The 19,654-nt window shown below is 37.7% G+C and overlaps 2 protein-coding genes and 1 pseudogene across 3 annotated transcripts in view; all 3 read right to left on the reverse strand.

Moving 5' to 3' along the window:
* Nucleotides 1-2,252, reverse strand: part of LOC131782803 (tolloid-like protein 2) — a 30,016-nt gene extending 27,764 nt beyond the window's left edge. For both annotated transcript variants that reach the window (XM_066169136.1, XM_066169135.1), the window contains exon 1: nt 2,133-2,252. In XM_066169136.1, coding sequence (XP_066025233.1) covers nt 2,133-2,199 — 67 coding nt within the window. In that variant the 5' untranslated portion in view covers nt 2,200-2,252. The remainder of the gene's footprint in view (nt 1-2,132) is intronic.
* Nucleotides 1-19,654, reverse strand: part of LOC131773610 (fibroblast growth factor receptor 3) — an 88,659-nt gene that overhangs the window by 65,673 nt on the left and 3,332 nt on the right. The window contains exons 2-3 of the mRNA XM_066169163.1: nt 10,247-10,489; nt 9,853-10,072 (exon numbers count right to left, since the gene is read on the reverse strand). Of these exons, the coding sequence (XP_066025260.1) occupies nt 9,853-10,072; nt 10,247-10,489 (463 nt within the window). The remainder of the gene's footprint in view (nt 1-9,852; nt 10,073-10,246; nt 10,490-19,654) is intronic.
* On the reverse strand, nt 10,791-17,787 carry LOC136281575 (uncharacterized; annotated as a pseudogene).

Raw genomic sequence — 19,654 nt, forward strand, 5'->3', positions numbered from 1 at the left:
GGATCAGTCAGGGGAAGAAAAATGACTGAATATGAGTGGTTAGCGGTAAAAAACTTTAATACCTAATATAGAGACAGGTCATTTGTAGTTGCAGAAAACAATCGTGTTGTAAAATGTTAACAGTATACTTCACTGAACAAAATGTTAAGCAATTTTTCAAAAGTGTTGATTGTACATATATCTTTTACTGTTGTAATAAAAAATGGAGGTACTGGAAAAGGCATCGGTGACATCCGAAAAGACTGGTACATCCTTTTTATAATTTTTTAAAACTTTTTTCTCAACAATTTTTTTTAAAAATAAAAATTAGTGAGCAACACACAGCAACAGATCCTGCCAACTTAGTTTATCATCCGACCGGTTTCGTCTGATCACACAGACTTCATCAGGGATTTAACAAGATGAACAAAATTGAGTTGTCGATAAACTGGACGTTTACAGTATAAATCACGTTCAAATTGGGGTGCGAACAGCAAAAACATACACAAACAGGAAATGTTACGCAATAAATTGGAAATGTTACGCAAATCTAGCGTAGCAAATTAGGCAATGTTTATTTTTAGGGCTCATGATTTAACGTTAAATCGATGCGAATTTTTTCTTTCTAAGCCATCACAATAGCGGACTCTCTATCTTACAAAAAAAAAACACACAAGTGTTCCACTGGAAATACTATACATTTTCTTCGGTTCCACTCAAACGTTTTGTTATGACAAATTGATTTACCATACATCTCTTTATTCTGTGATTTAAATATTAATTCATTCATTAATGTGATATCTCCAACACAACACAAAATACTTTTAAAATATCACCCAAACTTATGCAAACAAAAAGCTCAAATTACGGTTCGCTTCAATTCAGGCGTGAATTTGCATTATCTTTCATGGACGAAATCTTTATGAATTTTATCTTTATCCACCTAGCAAACAAAACGTTCCAAATTACGGTCAAAACACCAGACGTAGTTCACTTCGAATTTCTCGATCTATCCTAGTTTCTCCGACCGCATCCAAACAGGTTTTACTACACAGCTTCCATCTACGACTCACGATGAAACGTGACGTAAAATACGTCACGCGTTACTAGGTAACAGTACTCATACATATGCATGAACCCCACTTTAGTGGGGTTCGCAGAATTACACACTTTTTCCGTGTTGAAGTCGTCATGAGTTAACCGACGCCAATCAAACGCGCTGCTCTTTCAGTGCTTTTTCGAGTGAACTGGATCCCAAGGGCCATAAATATCAGAGACAAAAATGTGGGGCTAAAACTTGGAGCTAGACAAAGTTTTGACAAATTGGCCAATGTTTTATGACGTTATGGTATAGACAGAACTGTCTGAAACTCAGGCATTTCTGCTTCTGAGTTTTGTTCTTTTTCTTCGTCTACGACCTTTCCCTTTAAATGTCGTTCACTTTCCTTCAAGAGCATTTCGACGATTAAACACCCTTTTGCGTAATATGCGTAATCGATGCTCCGGTCGAAAAATTTAAACTAAGAGGGCGATAGAAACTGGGTAGCAAAGTCTATTGTCATCCATCTCTTGGTAGTATTTCATCGCAGAAGTCATTAACAACACAATTTACATAAGACATCAAGGACTGCGCTAACAACAAAGCGACGATAGATCACGTCGCGCACCCGTAATTTTGCGGAAATTTTGGCTCAAAAGCTGGCATAAAAATTTCAATCTTATCGTGAAAAGAAAATCAACGTTAATATTCCACTAATGTCTCTAACTTTGTTTCTCATAAAAACGACGTTTACTTAAATGAATCACGAGGAACAGCCGAGTGGTTTCAATTTAGTTTTAGAAATTATTGACACCATTTCTTTGATCATTAAGTTTATAGACAATGGATGAATAGAGTTAAGCGTTCTAAATTTCTCTGCTCGTGCAGCCGATTTCTAAGGATGTTACATTTCAATTGCCATCGATTATTATATCTGGGAAACTAAATTAGCTTGTTTTTATGAGAGCCTTGTTCACTTTAGGCTGTAGAACAAACAAAGATCGGCAAGACATGTCTAGGCACATACTGTTATACCTCAGTTATGGATTCTTTCCTTTCAGTTCTCTTTTTAAATCTACGGTTATATTTATCTATGGCATATATCTCATCATACCTGCACAAAGTACAAATAGTAAGGATGGAGTCAGCGCATCGACGATAAGTACCATCCAATTCTTCATGGCGAGCTAAGATTATTTTCTGCTAGCGCTAGCTCTACCGGCATGAAAAGTTGATATATTTAGCTTATGATTTGCATGTCAAAATGAATTAATCACTATGAATCTCTATGCATGTCAAAAGGTCAACTTTAAGAAAAAATAGAAAAAACATATCGTCTGCTTTCCGACTGTAAAAGAAGGGGCATTGTTCCTTCACTCTGTCTTTAGGAAGCCTTTCAAAAAGGGATAAATTCAGCACATTTGTAGCATTTATGGGCCGTGTCATTTAATGTTCTATTCCGTAAGTTTTCAAGCACAAGCGCATTATTCTGTTACAATCAATTTCATCATGGTTGCACTAACTCCACCAACATGAAATTTTTTTATATTAAGCCTTTTACTGGCTTTATCGCTTTGCATGCCTAAGTGTTAACCAAACGAAAGAGTAAAAAAATTGTCGTCTCCTTTCCGGCAGTAAAATGTGAGCATGTGAGCATTAATCATTAAACCCCTCAGTCATTAAACATTATCATTCATTATCAATCATTATCAATCATCATCAATCATTATCAATCATATCATTATCAATCATTAAATCGTTACACCCCTTTAATCATTAAACCAGAACCATACGAAAGAAATATATCTGAACAAATTTACATTCGACTGAAAATAGCTGCTCAAATGTTAGTGTTTAAACAAGCAGAAACAAGCCAAGGTTGTGAAATTATCATATAAAATCTATGTGAAACGCACATAGAGTTCAAATAGAAAAATTTAAGTGCATGCAAAATTTGCCATGGAAAAAGGTCACTGAAATCAATGAAAGACTCTTTTTTATGGGAAAAGTATCATTCTGAAGAAGTATGGAAAGGAGGTGAAAAATCACTAAATATTTACAATTTGATCACAAAGGAATATCTGATTAGAAATACTTATTGCTGCCAGCTACCACTCTGTTCGAGGACTTAATTGTTAATCAAATGTAGGGAGGGTAATTCCTTTTCCAGCCCTAAATCACCATATTTCACGATTCAATGTCTTTATTCAATTATAATCGTGTCAGGTAAAATCTATTATATCAAACATTTAAACAAGCTTGTTTTCCTGTATAGCTTTTTAGTTATTGAGAAAATTCCACAGAAATGATGATTTTTTGAACTACCACAGAGCTAACGCAGTAGTATAACCAGGGTTGAAAATTGGTATTTTCATTGTCTGAAGTGTACTTTTGGCACGTATGTTCCAACATCGAATTGCGTTCTTAAATATCCTTATTTCAATTTGAAGTTCACCAGCCAGAAGTTTTTAAAGAACTGCAAATCGTTCAAGTCTGTACTTACTAAATACTTTCACACTTGAATCCACTGCTTTGTAAACGATTACGATCGTTAACACTGACTAAGATGCGAATGCCTTCGTTCATTAAAGAGACCGATCCAATTCTCAATCAAAACACTTCATCACAATTCCTCCTTCATTTCCGAAAGTTGCTTTGTCATTATAGCCATAAGACAAGAGAGGCGTAAGTTGCTGAATGCTTATGATATTCTCACTGCAATATCCAATATTTATATTCAGCCGCTTTGTGCATTTTAAGGATAGTAGTGTTATTTGCTAAAAATATTCTCATTCGTTCAACATAATTTATGTCGAACGAGTAAGCCCTTTCTAAAAGCTCTCATCAATCACAAGTTGAGCTAAATTTATACAAGTTTTCGTAGAGATCCTCTAAGAACTTTACGGAACGGAACAAACCTTGTTTCATCTTTATCGAGATCTTGGAAGATGTTTACCAAGATCTTGTAAGATTTTACAAAGATCATCTATGATTTTTCGCCAAAACCTTGTTACATCTTCATCGAGATCTTATGAGAGCTTCACTTTAGCAAAACCTTGTTACATCTTCATCGAGATCTTGTAAGATTTTACAAAGATCTGCTAAGATGTTTACCAAAACATCAACACATCTTCATCGAAATCTTGTAGGATCTTGTTAAATGTTTACTTTAGATCTTTTAGAACATATCTTTCCGAAGATCTTGTAAAATCGCCACTTAGATCTTGTACGAAATTTGCAATGATCTTGTAAGATCTTTACCAAAGTCTTGTTACATCTTCATCCAGATCTTATAAGAGCTTCACTAAGATCTTGTAAGATTTAACAAAGATCTGCTAAGATCTTTAGCAAAACCTTGTTACATCTTCCTCGAGATCTTGTAAGATATTTACATGGATCTTGTAAGATCTTTACTAAGATATTGTTACATCTTCCTCGAGATCTTCTAAGTTCTTTACTGAGATCTTGTAAGATCCTTCCTAAGATCTTGAAAGATCCTTACTTAGGTCGTGTAAGACCTACAGTAAGATCTTGTAAGATCTTTACCAAGACATTGCAAGATCTTTACTAAGATCTTGTAAAACTTTTCCTTAGATCTTGTATGATCTTCGTCAAAATCTTCTAAGATCTTTACTAAGATCATGTAACATCGATATCTCAACTGAGATTTTGTAATAATTTTCCCAAATCTTGTATGATCTTTACCAAGATCTTGCAAGATCGCTACGTAAATCTTATAAGATTTTTACTAAGATCTTGTAATATCTTAGTACAAATTCACCGAAATCTTTTGAGACCTTTTCCCAATATCTTACAATGGCGCTACCAAAATCTTGTAAATCGTTTAAGATCTTTCCTAACGTCCTGCAAGATTTTTAACAAGATCTTGAAAGATTTTTCCCTAAAATCATGTAAGTTTTTTTTTTGATGATCTTTCTAAGATCTTGTAAGATCTCAACTGAAATCTTGAAAGATCTTTGTTGATATCTTGTTAGATTTTAACAAAGATCGTGTAAGAACTTTACCAAGAGATTGTTAACACCTTCATTGACATCTTGTAAGGTGTTGACTATGATCTATGAAAAACAACTAACCTGAAAAAGCTTTTCGAACGACCGCCTACTCAACTTCCATACTGCCAAGTTTTCCATCATTCACTGCCTGTGCCAGCAATGCATTTAAATTACTTTGACCGACAGAATAGTTAAACGTTAATTCCAAGTCAGTAATGATACTTCCGGGCCTACAAGATAAACAAGAAATGAAACGTTTTAAGTTGAAAAGACAATCAGTTGAATAGTAATGTGAAAACACCGCAGCCGAGGGGCTTTAGGCGCTGCAGTTTAATCGCCTTCTTTCATCGGCCAAATTTCGATATTTTTATCTTAGAACGTGTTCATTAGTATTTAAGCACTCTTTCTAGTTTTTAGTAAAATAAAACAGCTCAGTGCTTTAAGATTCCATACTCAGCCAAAACAACTGATTGCCTACAATTAAAGAAGGCATGTTATATTGGCCCCTTGTAGCCTGAGCTGAATGCTCAGACACAAAATAACTAATGACTAAAAAAATCTTTTACCTTAGTTCGAGGACCTTTACGCTCGCGAGACTAGTGCCCTCTAATTCTTCCATCGTCTGACACAAAAAAAGACAGAATAAAACAAATTAAATAACTCGTGCACTTTCCCAATTTTATAATAAATTGAAATTTCGTTTCCTGCTTTTGCTTTAAATTATAAATTTGATTCAATAACTACAATATATGTTTCAACTGTGATAAGCTTTGTGCCAGGAAAAGGAAGAACACTGCATAATGTAAAAGTGGGGGAGGAGGAGGAGGGTGGTTATAGACGATCAATGGACCTCGAGATTTCTTACACCCTTCCCACCTTTTCATTAGCACACCTATTATCCACATTGTTTTCTATTTTCTTTGGTACTGACAAGGAGACATTTATGCCCCAATCTGATGTTTTACAACGACATTAGGAGCGCAGCGCTTCATACGAAATAAATTCTTATCCTTATAAAATAAACGATAATTTCTTAATGAAAAATAATACACTTCGCTATCTTTTGAATGAAAAGGTGCCAGTGTAGAAATTGGATAGGGCCTTGCAGTCGCCTGGTGCTTACGTGCACCCTTACTAAATTTCTTTTAAATTACGATAAGCAATGGGCTCACTTACAAAATAATTCTTGCTTTCCGTTATATATTACAATACTATCCTAAAGTTAATTATAGTTATTATTACCAGAGCACTCACATTTTCTTCAATACCTCGGACAAGCATTTTTGTCTGTGGATTTTCCAAGTTCTCGTATACTTGTTTGAACTCTCTCTTGAGTTTTAGTACCATAACAAGGTTTTTCTGGGGTTCCTCTGTTAGTAGCAAGAGAAGTATGAACGCTACAAAAAGCGAAACTGCACGTACTTTACAACTTACCTAGTAAAAAATAACACGTCAAAGTAGGATAAAAGATCGAACACCTTCAGTTTATCGCAAAGCTAGATGTACTTTTGCGCAGCAGACAGATCAAAAGAACATTTGCCGAAATACCGCCACTTAGGTAAATGAAAACAAAAAGGTTATTTGGTTTTCCATTTTGCATGTTGTCGCATAGAAGCCAAATATACAAAATTTAAATATATGTGTGCATGGCTAGATGCAGGTTTTTCCCTTGAAAGGTCAGAGGCTTATTCATTAGGGGAAAAGATCAACTTTCAATGCATGTGTACATGGCTAAATATATTTCTTTGCTTTAGAGTGTTAAAGGATGATTCATTAGAGATCAGCATCAAGTTTGAATGATCATGCTATCTGTCTATGTGGCTTACCTCAGGTAAACACAAGTTTCTAAGACAAAGATCTTAATGCAAGGTATCACTAAATAGATGTGAACAGCAGCGTGTAAAACAAATATTTCAGTAAAAGGATAGTATATTTCAACTGTATGAGCACTTAATATAAGGCTGGGAGTATAGTAAAAATGAATCAAATGCAACTAGAGTGACTTTTCTTCTGGTAAAACTTTAAATGTCGTTCCAACATGTCTCCTGACAGTTTGCTCCTGTTTTTCCTGGAGGACAGATACAGATGAATGTTTCTCCAAACTTGCGACAAGATTTTCCAGCAGTACACGGTTTCTCACAAAGACCACCAATAAAGAATGAGAGTTAAAAATCACGAAAGATTTACATTTTCATGTTCTAAATAAGCTTAGGCTATATGGTGACCGTTGCAATTATAGGGGAGTTAAAGATCCTAATTTTACTCAAACAAAATACAAAACAAAACAATACTGAAAAATCAGAAAAAATAAACTCTTTTCAATTTAAGAAGCAGTGTAGAGCTGTAATCTGTTTTTCAAAATTTTGACGGAGTTTGGAAGAACCATTTCTCCGGAATGTCTCCATTATACATATGATATTTTTAATCTATTAGAGCTTTGATCTCATCGCATTTATATTGCACTTAGGGACCAGCACTCCCCATGGCTGGTTCGGGCCAATCAGGTTCCAAATGATTTCACAGCAAAGATAAATTCACTAGTAACTTAGCAATACCAGCCGACAACTTCTTTGAATTCGATTATAAAGGCATCGCCCGTATAAACTGGACGCACTCACCCTCATAAAAGATAAAGGTACTTTTTATTTCTCCTCCATATTTGTTGCTGGCGTTACACCTGTATTCTCCAAGTTTCTCTACTTGGATATCTTCAATACTCTATTTTTTCTGGTTCCATGTTTTGCCTGATTTTACATGAGTCCATAAAATAGTAGGTGGCGGCGTTCCAGACACATTACAATAAAGTTGGATAGTTCCACCCTTAACGACAGTGTGTTCTCCCAGGGCCATAATTGCGGCAGGAACTATAAGACACATTAAAAAGACTAAAAGTTAGCAGTCCTCTGGTAAAAAAGGCGGTTTTGGCATAAATCATACACCAGACAACCTACATATATATCAAGAAATTATAGGACTATTTCTCATAGCCTTTCTAAGCTCCAATACGTAAACCCTCTCTGAATTAGTTCCTACCTGTACCAGCACTGTTCAAGATTTGAGGTTGGATATGCTTTGGATTTCCATTATACTCTAGGTAAGTGGTGATTTGACTGTTGCCCACAATTGTGCCGCACAAACATACCAAGACATACATGTATCTGTGACTCTTACCAGGCCCCGGTTGTTGGAAGGCTGGATAACGCTATCCGCTGGATAAATTTCTGTTTGGTGGATAGTGTAGTACGTTTTTCTATCACTTATCCGTTGGATAGCGATTTATCCGTTCGATATCGTTATCCGACCTATATAAAACTGGGCCCAGAACACTACTTAAAGACATGCATGTATATACTTTTAATTAGCAACAAAAGTTTTGATCCCCACACGAGGAGGCTAAATGAGCCTCCAAACTGGCAAAAAAGTACTCAGTGTTTTTGCTACTTAGGAGCACTTTTCAACCCAGTGTCGAAAGACCGAAAAAAAATATCAAAGCGACCAACAAGGATAACATCATTAGCCAATGAGAACACGAATTGAAAACAAGCAAACTTCCTGAGGTGCGGGAAAACGCGAATGACCAAGTCGCGATTGGTTTTTAGATTTGCATCTGATTGGCTGAGAGGATGGCGCAAGTTTTCTGGACCAATCAGAGAGATGAGTTACGTAAAACCAAACCAATCCCAAGTTGCCTCCGACACTCAACTGAAAATTGCTGTGTCAAAACTAAGGTATCAGTCTGAACCAATACCTATTGTAGGCAGGAGCCCATCACTTGGAGCCTTCAACTGCCCTGTATTTTTATCACGGCGTTTTCACAGGCAAGTCTAATTTTAGTTTGAATTTACCGCGAATTAGGACTCACCATGAGAGCACATCGACCAATAAAGATTAGCGCCTGGTTAATTTCTAAATTTACTCGTTAATATATTGAAAGAAAAACAGCAGAGAGAAGCAAGGCTTCTTGCGATAGTTCGAGTGCAGATTCGTGTGAACAAAGGCGTCCCAAGCTCAGGTCTCGATAAAAAGCAAACGATATATTCATGAAAGCATCACATGTTGTGAAACTCGGTGTTAACTTACGGGAGGAACCGTTGAGTTATAAGGACTAGCATGAAGAACGATAAACATTTCGAAATATGAACATTTTATACGTTAAATCAATAGAATCTATTCACATCTTTTGTGTCCGTTGTGGTTTCCGGCGTTCTCTGCCGTTTTAAGCTTGGGAAGCAGCAGTTCCGAGGAAAGTTCTAGTGAAGATGAACCTGACCCTTGACTGTTCAATAATCAAAGCAAGAATAGGCACCGTGAATTTTGCCGCATGCGGCAATTATCGACCGCACTTCACAAAAATAACCAAGATTTGACAAGATCGAAGCTCAATTCGAAAGAGTAGTATTATCTTGCGATCTAGAAAAACGCTCTTCATTTCGTTGCACCCCCTTCTGTTCAATCCTGCGTCGCAAAACGTCCTTTACGGACTGTGTGGATGAAGATTCTTGAGATGAAGACAACTTGCACACAGCTTGCTCACGCAATTTCTTGTTTCCGCGCTCTCCATCATCACTGGCATTTCGCCTCTTCATCGTCTTTAATTTGGACTCTTTACTTAAAATTTTTTTTAAGAGGGACCAGAATCAGAAGACGGATGACCTTTGATACACACGTAAATTAAAAAAAATTTATAATACAAATAAACGACAATCCGCACTCCTGAGAATTTTTTCCACAAGTGTGAAAAATCTACTTAGGATACTGGGATATATGTGGAAAAGAAGCCATAAACTTCAACACTCACAACGCACTGTCATGTTGACAAACTTAGTTACAGGGCTTCCAACACCATTCTCAGCTGTACATCTGTACAGTCCTTCATCCTGACTACCACGGATGGTCAAAGGGAAGTTCACTCGACTGTTATCAGCAACTTTTGTCCAAGTTATCATTGGCTTTGGATTACCTTCCGCTAAACAAAACAAACTCACCACACCACCATTATTCACGATCTGCTCACCAGAAATGTTAGTAATTCTTGATGCATCTTTAAAAGGCAAAAATTAAACAAAAATTCACAAGATTGTAAGGGGTTTTATCTCCAATTCACATTCAGGTCAAATGATGTAAGATTTCGGAAGAAGTAATGTTAAAGTATGCCAATTAAGATTACAAGGTCAAAGTAACGACAATAAATGCAATAATCTATCCACAAACTTACACTGCACATCAATTGTTGATGTCTCTGTTGCATTGCCACATTCATTACTGACTTCACATTTGTATTCGCCAGCTTGACTCCTGTTAATGTTTACAACATTCAGCATGTATCCACTGTGACGGTGACCATCAGGCTTCATCCAAGACACCACTGGAGGAGGTATTCCGGATGCACTACACATCAGAGTCACATTGTCACCTTCCGTGACCATCTTGTTGCCTATTGCTTGTATGGATGAAGGCACTGTAAAGATAAGTAACATGAAGTTAGCATTTATCTCTCAATGAGCGAATGAACCGACGTGGTAAGTAGTAAATAGGTGCCGGTATAGCGTCAGACCAATCAGAATCGAGCATTTTGGTCACGTGGTACAAATGGACCAATCAGAAAGCCGTATTTTCACATTCTATTCTGATGACGCGTCTAAAACCGAGTGGGCGCCTGAGGACGAGTTTAGTGGCGGTTACGGGAGGTTACGAGCGGTTACGGGAGGTTACTAGCGGTTACGGGCGGTTCAGGTGTCAATGGGTTAACCCATTGACACTTACACGCACCTCTCCTGAACCACGAACTCGTTCTCAGGCGCCCACGCGGTTTTAGATACGTCATCAGAATGGAATGTGAAAATACTGCTTTCTGATTGGTCCATTTGTACCACGTGACCAAAATACTCGATTCTGATTGGTCTGACGCTATACTGGCACCTATTTACTACTGTGGTAATAAGTCTTACGTTTCTTTTCATCCCTACAAACAATTAATACAGGAAAGCGCAAATAAAAGGGTCCTGCCAGACCTGAGCTTGGCTGATATCATAACGATTACCACTTAATTGCCTTTAATATTCATACATGTAACTTATACTATCAATCCTCATTACTGGAATAAAAGCTGCCACTGACTCAACTTCAAATGATGGCAGGCATGCTTGAATTGGTAAACCAAGGTAAAACCTTGCATGAGGGTGAGCTTTGTACCAATGAACACAAGCCAGGGTGTAAGGTAGGTTCACATTTTCACCAGTTGGGGAACGGATAGTTATAGAGTGCTTGAAGAAGTATTGGACAATCCCTGCAAGAGAAAGAGGAAATAGTAGAGAGGATGAGTGCTATAAACATACATGTAGTAATCTTCTATGTTCTGTACAAAAAGCTTAAGAACTTAGATTCACTAAGATCTAGTTAATCTTACTTCTTATATACATGTAGAGTATTGCTTTGTAATGTGATAAATAGCAAGACTGTTAAGTTGCAAACACTGAAAGTATTTACTATTATTGTCCTCTGCATCTAAATATACCAAGGTAATAACAGCAAAGGGTATGCTCAATCATTTTTTAAGCAGGTGTTTATTGGGTTTGGTTCTCCTCTTGCTTGTTTGTCAATAACGTATTTACTATACAGATTCAAACACAGAAGCCCATAAAAGGAGATAAACAAGTCTGCTTTGATTGAAAATCTTACCACACTGAAGGGCAAACTTAATATTTATTGCAGCAACTATAAAAGGGAAGTAAAAAAAATTGCCACAAGACAGATTCAAAGGGAAAAGAAAAAGTATTCCTCTACATTATATCACTGTTGTCTCCATTAATAATTCTTTGGAGAGCCAAAATATTTCTGACAAGGACATGTACATTCTGCATTTTTTTTAAGTCCACAGGAATAAATACACTGTATTTTCTCAACTAAAAACCAGCATTTATCTGGAGCCTAGCATTTAATTTAGAAAATCGGGTGAAGTATGACCCCTTATCGCACCTCACTGTTCTCACAAATCAAGTTCAGGCCAAAATGATTTCAAACTGGTTTGGCAGTATTTTTCTACAGTTCTTAAAGTCATGGCAAAAAATTCGGAACAAAAGAATAAACAAATCAAACTAGTTTGAAAAATTTTAAATCATAACTACATTTGAACCACAACATGTACAAACTCACCTTGCCGCAGATCCACTGAAGCTGTGTCCAAACCATTTGCACCATACCATCGCGCAAGTATACAGGCTGACCGTTCACTTCTTGAATACCAGGAGTCAAGTTTCTGGTCATAAAGTAGTAACTGTGAAAATTGACATGACAATTTGGGAACATAAACAATAGTGTCTTCCATGTGTAGGAAAGTTTACATTGTTGTCAAGGCTTCAACTTCATCATCACTCATGTAAACTTCCTTGATAGGAGATAACACTTGAATGGAGCATTTGTCAACAAATGACAAATGGAACAGGTCAGTTCCAGTGTCAGCTTTGAGTTTCATACTTTCTCTATATTCAGTTGGAGTCAAAGGATTCTTCTTTGTCTGTGCCAATGAGCCTTTATCTGCAGATGCTAACATGTCTTTAAATCCATCAAATTCTCTTGGCCATGACATGCCCCTCACTTGTTGCCGCTCAATAAATTTCCTCATCAATTGTACCTCAATCTGATGGTTGTTTACATGTAAAGCACCCAAAATACCATTGAAGCGCTCAAATTAGAAGCACCAGAATCCGTAAACAGGACCAAAATCAAGGATTCATTCACATAAATGGCAATGAAGATGCATGTTGGGTGTAATTTTAGAAGAACCATACAAATCTTCAACACTTCTGCAAAACTTAAGAAGAAGGTCATCAGCAATTTTCACTTGCGAAGTGGATATAACTGTTGAACACAGCACAGGACGAAATCACATGTTTCCGTATTTCTGAAACGTGGCGGAAACATGCAACTCCATGTTTCCGTTATGTTTACGTCTTACGGAAACGTGAAAATTAAAGTCTACGTGTTTCCGTCACGTTAACGGAACGGAAATGCCAAGTCACGTTTCCGTCATATTTAAGCCAGCACATTTCCGCCGTTGTTCGTTTCCGTCATGTTTCTGCAAACGGATTTGCAGTTTTTTGCTACATCTTACCAAAACACAAACGCGAGATGGTTCTTTGAACAACAAGGAATCTGAATGCGACAGCTGTGTTATTTAATCCGGTTAGGCCAAATGAGACAGTTGTGTGACTTAGGTCGGTTGGTGCCAATGAGACAATTGTGTCATTTGATCTGGTTGACCCAAATGAGACGAGTTGTGTCATTTGATCCGGTTACCCAAAGAAGACAGTTGTGTGCACTGAGCTGGTTGGGCCAAACGAGACAGCCAAAATTAGACATTGTATTATTTGAGCCAGTTTAAGGCCAAATGAGACAGTTGTGTGATTTGCGCCAGCTGGGCCAAATGAGACAGTTATGTAATTTAAGTCGGTTGGGCCAAATGAGACCACTGTGTCATTTGATCTGGTTGGCCCAAGTAAGACAAGTTGAACCAGTTGTGCCAAATGAGACAGTTGTGTCATTTAATCTGGTTTGTCCAAATGAGACAGTTGTGTGATTTGAGCCGGTTGTATCAGATGAGACAGTTGTGTGACTTGAGCCAGTTGGGCCAAATGAGATGGGCCAAATGAGACAGTTGTGTGATATGAGCCAGTTGGGTCAGGTGAGACAGTTGTGTGATTTAAGTCGATTGGGCCAAATGAGAATGTTGTTTCGTTTGATTTGGTTGGCTCAAATGAGACAAGTTGTGCCAAATGAGACAGTTGTGTGATTTAAGTCGATTGGGCAAAACAAGACAGTTGTGTGATTGAGTCAGATGAGACGGTTGTGGGATTTGAGCCAGTTGGGCCAAATGAGACAGTTGTGTCACTTGATCTGATTGGGAAAAATGAGACAGTTGTGTGATTTGTGCCGGTTGGGTCAGATGAGGCGGTTGTGGGATTTGAGCCAGTTGGGCCATATGAGACAGTTGTGTCATTTGATCTGATTGGGCCAAACGAGGCAGTTGTGTCATTTGAGCCAGTTAGGCCAAATGACACAGTTGTATGATTTAAGTCGGTTGGGCCAAATGAGACCACTGTGTCATTTGATCTGGTTGGCCCAAATAAGACAAGTTGAACCGGTTGTGCCAAATGAGACAGTTGTGTCATTTAATCTGGTTTGTGCAAATGAGACAGTTGTGTGATTTGAGCCGGTTGGATCAGATGAGATTGTTGTGTGATTTGAACCAGTTGGGCCAAGTGAGACATTTCTGGGATGTGAAAGCATGCTGTATACTGCAGTATACAGCATGCTTTCACAAATAATTTCCAGCATTGTAAATGTCTGTCTGGTAGTATGCCCTTTAAAGCAAAGGATGAAAAAACCACTGCCCAGTTCTTAAATTGATCAGCAGTAAAACCTTTAAAGCCTGACGCAATCTTCGATGGAATTCGCCCGATACTGGAAGGCACTTTCAATTTGTTAATCCTTTTTTGAAGCACTTTGAAGTCCTGTTCATCCGGCAAGTTCAATTCTTTCCAAATCTTAAGCATTTTCTTTGTAGTACCCAGCATCAAGTTATGCATGGGATCAATGACGACACACGCAATGAAGTCAAAATATGGAAGGTGAATCAAAGATGAAAATCACACTCCATTCACACTTTCCTTCTTTTCACGGCCTTTCTTTGAGGTTACTGAGTTGTGAACTCTCCAGACCTGTTCTCTATGATCAATGTTGTTGTGTAAATCCCAACTGTCTCGATCAAACCCAGAGAAATCTTGTTTCTCCCCAAATGATGACCTTGGAAACTCTTTCTTGCACTTGTTACAGCCTTTTCTTGCTGAAAAGCCCAGAAAACCACAAAGTTTGCGATATGCTGGAATGTCACAGGTAACACAAAGAACAGCAAGCCGACAAAATCTGGGTCCTGTTGAGGGGCAGTCCAACCAAACACCATCCCAAAAGTCTGAGAATTCTTCCACCAAAGGGTCCAGGAATGAATTTACATTTCGACTTGGTTCCTGAGGACCTGGAATGATTCCCACCACTGCTAAATTTTCCTCTTTATTTCTTTCCTGTGGTGGCAAGTTCAGGAAACTTAAATAGATCACCCCAACACTATAAACAGAATCCTTGTATGGTTGAAACCAATCAAGATTCAACATGCATCCAAATGTATTGGGGGCATCAAAGAAGGGCTTTCCTTCTGCACTCTTGAAATTCTTCCAGACTCATAAATGTCTCCAAGGAAGTTAGGATCTCAAGGACACTTTTTGTATTGCTCACATTTCTCGGAAAATCCAGGACGCTTTAGGAATTCTTGCAGGGTTTTCTTGACAGAACGGTAGCAAAACACTCTTTTTGCTTTTAAAATCAGTTCTCCATGTTTGGAGCGTACAGCTTTAAAAAGTGCTGCTCCACATGACCTTCTTTGGCTTCTATGTGGATGATGGGGAAATTCCACAAAGCTGCAACGTTCACCCTTCTTTCGTCCATTTGACAGTTCGTACACAGTCCTCAGGTTTGTAACATGAAGAACATTTTGGACAAACAATGAATTTCTCAATATCATCTCGATTGATTCCCAAATGCTTTCTAATCATATAGAGGGATTGGGGAAGTAGGTTTGACATTTGTTTTAGTGCTTTGCAATGAATTATTCTAGCCATTAGATCCAGTAGTCTTTTCAGAAAACAGAACAGAACATTCACTGCAGCATCTAACAAGTTGTGCATTACTTTCCACGTCATGACAAAAATAATTATAAGACTGATAGATGTGTTGCTCAATACTGATAAATTATTACTCTGCGTAGTGTTGCTCTTATCAGTGGTAATATCATCATCCTCGGATGATGACAGTAGGTTTTTAAACTGCAATTCAGCCTCATCATCAGTCTCTCCCTAAAAAAGAAAAAAGGGTAAATGTGTGACTTTCAACCAATATTAAAAGAAAAAATACCTACTCAACAGCATTCTGTTTCTTTTACTATGAAATTAACATAATGCCATTAAATACCCCTTCTTCATCAGAGGAAAAGCTCAAAATACATTCTAGTCATGCAATGCTTTAGAGAAGTATACAAGTTACAAGTGGAATATTCCATGGTAATATTACTTCAAGAAAGCGTTGCATAACTATTTTATACTATGCCATTGAAAATACATGTACAGTGGCCAACACTATCAATGTGACCTATGCATAATGGGAAGGTTGACTATTGCAATGAATTTCAGGTCAAACTGATTTTCACTACATGTAGTATGATTTGCATTTTCCTTCATTTAAGGATTATAGTAATAAACATGGAATGAGGTAAAATACATACATACATTCATTATTGACTTTCCCCAAAGGGGCTTTTCAAAGACAAGACCAATTTGTTAAAAATATTGTCTTCATGTTGTCAAGTGGAGAAAAAAAAATTACAAATACAAATACAAATACAATACAAATATTTAATTATAAATACAGTTCAAATTCCTTTAAAATAGAATCAAGCTGAAAATTAATTTCAGAGCAGCTCTTTATTTTGTACATGCTCCAACCACTGAGCAGCAAAGGCTTATAACAGGCTAGATGATATTTACTGATGTATTAGTCAGACAATTAAAACATCTGGCTTACATGTAAACTGTCAGATGACTCAGCACTTGACAACCCATTACTGTCGTCACTTCCAGAAACATGTGTATCTGTTGGTTAAAGAGAAATATAGGTCACTTCAAAAGAGAGTGAGAGCACAGGTTTAGTCACCAGCAAAAAAAAAAAAAAAAAAAAAAATTTTTTTTTTAAGCATTTTTGCTCATAAAAATAACTAACTTCTTTTTCACTCAAAAAAGAAGTTGCATGATTCTCTATTGTGACACTTGCAACACCATATGCATTACAATCCCAACTATTCATATATCTGTTACCTTACATGTCAATGCCAAAAAGTTAACTCGTGAACACAAAATCATAACAAGTCCAAGGAAAATTTTGTCTTGGAGGAATTACAATGATTTGTAAAACAGCATCTTATATTTCAGCTTAAAAGTGAGGCCTATAGGTCACAAACAATGAATAAACATGCACATCCAACTGCATTTTTGTGTCCCCTAGGTCTAGCTGCATAGCTGAATAGTGATATGTAAAAAGTGGTGTTTTTCAATTAAATTTAGCCCCATCCTGGAGCGGGCTAACATCTGCAATACAAAACTGTACTTTATAAGCCAATTAACTTCAAGCCCTCAAAACTTCAATCTCACCCAAACTTTACTTTCAAAGAAGGTTTATTCTGAAGGTGAATAACATTAAAGTTTGGTGTAAATAGATATATGAATATATACCTTGAAGTTCCGGACTTTCAGCGGCAAATTTTGCAACTTCAGACCATTCATCGCTTGATAAATCAAAGTCAAGATCCAGGTCGCTTGAATCTGAGTGAATTCGAAGATCTTGGCTAAGCAATTGATCTGTGTAATCTAAGATCAAAAATAAAATTAGACACAGCTACAGATTAAGATGTTGTTCCTCAATATGAAAGTAATAAAACATCGACAGACAGTTTGAAAAGCCGACCAAACAAAAGGAAACAACAACCATTCAAAGTCACACTGACTTACCAATTTTTGCATTATCGACGGTCTTCCTTCGCTTGTGGGCATTAAACGTCCTGATCGAGACCAGACGATCGCAGTGATCACAAAATCTTTTCTTCTTCCTCTTCGAACAATACACAATTTTCTCATTTGCAGGTAAAACAGAATTCATTTCCTCCACTAACGTGACTGGAAAACTATGCTAACTCGTTGAAAAAAGGCTTGGTTGCGAAGCTCACGCAGCCGCTTCGTGGTTATTTGTTGGTTCTTTGTGGCGGGAATTTTCAGTTCACGAGGTTCGCTGATTCAGACTGTTTCTCTCGACTTATGCAAATTCGTCCGCGGTTCAAATAGTGTTCATTCATCTGATTTCAAAAACATGGATCGGAATTCCAGCGCACAAAGTCGCGGTAGTGCACCAAGCAATTTTTATTCAATATCACGGACTCCATCCCCTTCTAGCGGTTCGAGTTCACGAGTAAGTTCAGTTGGTCGGTCGTCATCTTCTGTCCGATCCAGCGGATCTACGCCCCTATCCTCACGAGAAACAGCGCAGCAGTTGATCACTGGCCTTGCTGCCTGCCAGAGGTCGATCGAGGAACTGCTTCAGACCGTGCGAAGCTCAAACGAGCGGGTTGAAGAACTGGCCGAAAAAGTAAAAATCCTAGACGGCAAGGTAGAAAAGCTTTCTTCCCATCCCGTAGATGGAACCGAGAGTGGTTCTGATGGACGAGGGAAAAAGAGAAAGAGAACAAAATCATCTCTTCTTGTTCAGGTGAGTTTTAAAATTTTGACTGAAAACCTTGGATTGCTGTTGTGGTACCCTCTGCTAAGTTGGCGTCATTTTGAAACGATCGAACAACGATGTATATTTCTCTCATTGAAGACTACACCCTGATGGTAATTTTCTCATTTACATCAGTTACATGATATCGTTCAAAATCTCAGTTAAGCTTAATGAATAAATGTCAGTCGCTGGTTAACTTTTTAATTTTAAAAGCTTAAGGGAAGCTGCTTGCTCTGACTTTTCAGTCGTTCTGTTGATCGAGGTGAGAAATTTTCATGTAAGTGTGATTAAAGCTTACAAGCTTTTGTCTTGGTACCGCTCAATTTAGGTCACTTAGATTTCATTTAGTTTGTGGAGTTTTCATGAGAGGCTGAACACAACCTGTTTGTGACGTGAGTTACTTGCTTTACCGTGAAAATGGAAGTTTATAATGTTGCACTGATTGCGACAGTATTCAAATTTGTGTAATAGGAAGAGGTTCACAAGCTCCACAATAGTAGAGACCCCGCAAGGCAATACAGAAGAAGAGAATGGTGAGTAAAAATTAAACTGTGCACTTGTTTAGAATTTAAATTCTGATAACAACCTAGTGCATGTATATCTATTTCAAACTCGCATGAAATTGTATATGATTCACGTAATGTCAGCGCAAAGACAAAGCTACACACGGAACTCTGTGATTTTGTTGGCAACGTTTTGCCGCCATCTTTCCTATTTGAGGAAGGACTTTGAGCTTGCCGCCTACGTATTTTGTATAACAATAGGGGCCCGTTTCCGAAAGTTTCAATCAACTTGTGCGCGCGAAAATATTTGGACCCGGTGAGTTCTCGGGACTTTTTTAGGTCCCGGCAGAAGAATCACTCATGGCAAGCTTTCTTGGGTGAGATTTATTCCCGCTAAATAATCATTTGCGCATCGAGACATCTGATTTCTCCCTTATCACTGAGGACGAATTATGAAGAGAGTTTTAGGTTAATGGTAGGGAGAAACGACTCTAAACAATTAAAACTAGGTCGCGTTCTCATGACGTGCAATTAGATCTGGCAAGCTGAACTAGTTCGAGACACTTTCAGCATGTAGTTGACGGAAAGCTTAAAAGTACCATACATGTAGGTTCCTGTTATTTGCCTAGCGTTCAGATCGTATAATACTAAGACGAGCACTGTAACTGCTGTACCTCTGCGCCATTTCCCCGCGCGTTTATTGGAAGAAAGCTGTTGACCAAAGGCCATGTTCACCAATTTTCCTGGTT

The sequence above is a fragment of the Pocillopora verrucosa genome, chromosome 6 (genome assembly GCF_036669915.1).
Source record: "Pocillopora verrucosa isolate sample1 chromosome 6, ASM3666991v2, whole genome shotgun sequence".
Classification (NCBI taxonomy): Eukaryota; Metazoa; Cnidaria; class Anthozoa; order Scleractinia; family Pocilloporidae; genus Pocillopora; species Pocillopora verrucosa.